The sequence below is a fragment of the Austrofundulus limnaeus genome, unplaced genomic scaffold (genome assembly GCF_001266775.1).
Source record: "Austrofundulus limnaeus strain Quisiro unplaced genomic scaffold, Austrofundulus_limnaeus-1.0 Scaffold69, whole genome shotgun sequence".
In the NCBI taxonomy this organism is placed as follows: domain Eukaryota; kingdom Metazoa; phylum Chordata; class Actinopteri; order Cyprinodontiformes; family Rivulidae; genus Austrofundulus; species Austrofundulus limnaeus.
Window position 1 is genome coordinate 1,503,919 of NW_013952471.1, and position 4,436 is coordinate 1,508,354.

Consider the following 4,436-nt stretch of genomic DNA (forward strand, 5'->3'; position numbering starts at 1 on the left):
CGGACACGTCTGTGTTTTTTTTTATTTTCCATCACGGCGTCCAACCGTCTCACATTCACCTCCTGAGCACCGTTTGTTGCCTCCAGACCCTTCAGAAACCGTGGTCCGGTTCTGCAGACCCCAAACTACAGCTGGTTAATCAGAGGCAGCCACAATGAAGCACTTGGGTTTCATGAGACTCTGCTCAGAACAGAGTCCGCTTTCAGATCCAGGTCACCCAGAAGACACGAGTACTCCTGTGTGGTCGACTKCCAGGGTGTCCACCTCAGTCCAGGGTGTCTACAATCAGTCAGTAATCAGTTTTACAGTTAGTCCAGGATGTCTACAGTCAATCCACAGTCTAGGGCAGTGGTTCCCAAAGTTGGGCTTGGGACCCAATTATGGGTCATGAAGCACCTTAGATAATCTCCAGAAATCAATTTAAAGGGTAATAAAATAATTGCTGATGTAATATTTTCCCTATGATTATTACAAAAACACAAAATAAGTAAAAACAAGTATTTATATTTGTGTACAAGCTGTTTAGATTGTCAAAAAGCCTGTGTTTTTAGGGTTACTAACAACGTTTGCGTACTCAGACCAGTAATATTTGGGGTCACAAGTTTTTGCCATGGATATTTAGTGGGTCAGAAGACAAAATGTTTGGGAACCACTGCTCTAGGGTGTCCACAATTAGTCCGCGTTGTCCAGAGTCAGTCCAGGATGTCTACAGGGTGTCCATAATCAGTCCAGGGTGGCTACAATTAGTCCAAGTTGTCCKCAGTCAGTCCATAAACTCTCCAGTGTCCTTGGTCAGTCCAGGGTGTCCACAGGGTGTCCTCGTCAGTCTGGTCATGGGCTGTTTGCTGGCTCTGTGTGATCTTGTCCATCAACAGTTATTTTTTTTAAAAAAGGCTTTTCATTTTTCTTTAAATACAAATATAAACTTACAAAATCTCCACAAAGGTTCTGTACAATAAAAAGTGTCTTCTGTTAAAAAAAAAGAGTCTGTGGGAGTCAGGACCCCTCACACAGTGGTCTCCCCCTGCTTACTGTGGGTCATTCTCGTGTAAAACCTCCTCCACGAGTTCAGGGTCTTCCCAGACCAGATCCAGAATCCAGAAGTGATGCCCACGATGAGCGTCATGAGGTATTTGATCATGAAGACGGTGAAGTCCGGGCTCATGTTGGGGTGGTTCTGGAGCAGGCACGGCACGGCGTAGGTCTTGCAGAACTGGCTGATCCAGGTGCGCTCCCACTGCTCCCTGAAGGCCTGCTCGTAGAAGTAGCAGGCGATGACGATGGTGGCCGGCACCGTGTAGAGCACGCTGAAGATCCCGATCCGCACCATCAGCTTCTCCAGCTTCTCCGTRTTGGTGCCGTCGTGRTTCATGATGGTCCGGATCCTGAACAGGGACACGAAGCCGGCCAGGAGGAAGGAGGTGCCYATGAAAAGGTAGACGAAGAGCGGGGCCAGGACGAAGCCCCGCAGGGCGTCCACGCTGTTGATGCCCACGAAGCAGACCCCGCTCAGGACGTCCCCGTCCACCTGGCCCACGGCCAGGATGGTGATGGTCTTGATGGCGGGGACGGCCCAGGCCGCCAGGTGGAAGTACTGGGAGTTGGCCTCGATGGCCTCGTGGCCCCACTTCATCCCCGCCGCCAGGAACCAGGTGAGGGCCAGGATGACCCACCAGATGGAGCTGGCCATGCTGAAGAAGTAGAGCATCATGAAGAGGATGGTGCAGCCCTCCTTCTTGGTTCCCTGGACCACGGTCCGGATCTCCTTCTCAAAGGGGTCGTTGCAGACCACCCGGTCCTCCAGCAGGAACCCGGCGATGTAGGCGATGGACACCATGGTGTAGCAGCCGGACAGGAAGACGATGGGCCGCTCTGGGTAGCTGAAGCGCTTCATGTCCACCAGGTAGGTCAGGACCGTGAACAAGGTGGACCCGCAGCACAGGACCGACCAGATCCCGATCCAGATCCTGGCGAACTTGAGCTCCTCCTCGCTGAAGTACATCATCCCGTGGGACTTCTTGGGCTCACAGGGCGCCCCGCAGTTCTCCTGGCCCAGGAAGCGGTAGTTCAGGTAGGGGGGCACAGTGAGCAGGGCCGGGCACCGGAACTGACCCAGCGGCAGGTCCGGAGGGGGCGGCTCTGTGGGGTGGCGTCCCGGGGCCTCCGGCTCGGCCCGGTCCGACATGTTCTGGCCCACGCACAGCTCCCCCGCGCCGTGCACGGGGAACTTCTCGCACGCGAGGCTGTCGGGCCACTGGAAGCCGAACTTGTTCATGAGCGCCTCGCAGCCCTGGCGCGCGCGCTCGCACAGAGAGCGGCACGGGGGCAGCGCCTGCTCCAGGACCGTGCACACGGGCGCGTACATGGAGCACAGGAAGAACTTCAGGTCCGGCGAGCACTGGACCTTCACCAGCGGGTAGAACTGGTGCACCTCCAGCCCGGCGTCCTCCTGGTTCGTGTGGCCCAGCAGGTTCGGCATGATGGTCTCGTTGTAGGCGATGTCCGTGCACAGCGGGATGGAGATGGGCTGGCAGAAGCCGTGCTCCGGCACCGACATGCCCCGGTCCCCGCCGCCGAACTGCCCCTCCACCCCGAACCCCGCCACTTTCAGGAGGAGGAGGAGGAGACCCACCAGGAGCCCGTTCTCCATGATCGGACCTGATTTCCACCTCAGCTCCGTCTTTGTTGGCGTCTCACCGAGCTGAACTGCCTCCCTGTCCCCCGGAGACTCACAGCCACGCGCGGATTAAAAAAAAATCTCTAAATAAAAATCCTCAATTTGTCAAAACGAACCAGATCCCGGTTCCGAGAATCCACCAGAGTCCAACTGTAATCCTCCACAACCAGAGGGCTGCTGCGGTCCTCAGTCTGAACCACMCAGACTCGGTCTGCGGGTCTAACCCACTCTGTCCCCGTCTCCATTTCAGCAAGTTCACATCAGTTCTACACAARTTCCGGTCAGGACTTTCACAATAAAACTGGTTCTGTCGGCCCGTGTACAACCAGGCTAACTGTGATCATTATCACAGCAGAGGTTTACCAAACTGTGATTAATCAGCTGAGAAACAAAATGACAGAAGTTAAAAAAAAAGTTATGACTGTTGCATGTTTTCATGAACAAGACGGATATGTTGGAATTTTTTTTATTTAATTCATAAAGAACAAAAAACATAAAAATAATAATAATAATAATAATAATAATAACTTAATGAAAAGGGTGTAAAAAACAACTTCAAACAAGCAACAAATCAAACGTGAACAATCTTTCCTTCAGCTGAACCGAAAAAAGGTCAAAGGCCTGAAAAACTAAAAAAAACTCTGCCTCACTGTCTTGTTTCAGAGTTTTCTGCCATCGTAGTAAATGCATATAAAACTATAAAAGTATGAATAGTTTTATAGAATGTCAGGAACATTCTTGTCAATTCATGTCGAAAGCAATACAGTGTTACAGAGCCCCATTTCTCATAATAACTCTGATTTATCAATAGAAAAACTAGTCTAATACACATTATACTAAAATTTAATATACTATATGACCATATACCAACTAGCTGAAAATATATGATTAATAAAAACTACACATTAGTTTACCAAGTGACTTTATGGGTAAAAACAGGACTGGAGGCCTGTCCAGGTGTCCTCACATCTAACAGTCATAATTTTAATATAAGCTTCTGGTGTTTCCTTCACGTCACCTCCGACCAGAACTACTGCACTAAAAATACAGAAACGTTACTGGAACATGTTGCCCTCAGGATTTACATTTTTAGATAATTTAAAAAGGAGCAAAATATATATTGTTCAATATGAAATACGATTTTTTTTCTCCATCCATTTAATTGAGCGTTTCTTTGTCTTTGTGTTGTAGTTCGAAGTGTTTGAGCCAGTGGCTTTGGTTTGTCTGCTTTGCTTTGTAGTCATGTTGAATTGTTTTAATACGTCTTCATTCTGTGTTGGACCCCCAGGAAAAGTGGTCCCTGCTGAGGCAGAGACTAATGGAAGATTTAAATAAATAAATACATTTACAAGAAAATAAAATGACTCGTTTCACATTTCTGCTATAAATGTTGACATGAGGATTTGTTGTAACAATAGACTTAAATCTGTATTTTCTTCATAGGTTTTGTTATAAAAACATGCTGAATATTACAATAAATAGAGAATGATTTAAATCAATATTAGAGATAAATGAATAACAGGCTCAATGTGACACTCGGTGCCTGAAGACCTCTGCACAGATCTACTTCCTGTTTCCCTCTGCCTCATTTCATCTCACTTCACTCATCTGTGTGTGTGTGTGTGTGTGTGTGTGTGTGTGTGTGTGTCTCCTTTCATCACAGATGGAGGATGGGGGGGTCCAAACTTTTTCCTGCAGTAGTTCATGTCATCAAGGAGAAAAACACTTTGTTTCAGTTTAAAATCAAGTTGTTTCACTT

At 48.4% G+C, this 4,436-nt stretch overlaps 1 protein-coding gene across 1 annotated transcript; it reads right to left on the bottom strand.

Annotated features, from left to right (window-relative positions):
• Nucleotides 1-972: 972 nt before the first annotated feature.
• On the bottom strand, nt 973-2,917 carry fzd1 (frizzled class receptor 1). The gene has a single exon (XM_014010471.1). It carries the CDS (start codon nt 2,648-2,650, stop codon nt 1,007-1,009), a length of 1,644 nt encoding a protein of 547 aa, XP_013865925.1. The 5' UTR covers nt 2,651-2,917; the 3' UTR covers nt 973-1,006.
• Between the last annotated feature and the right edge of the window lie 1,519 nt (nt 2,918-4,436).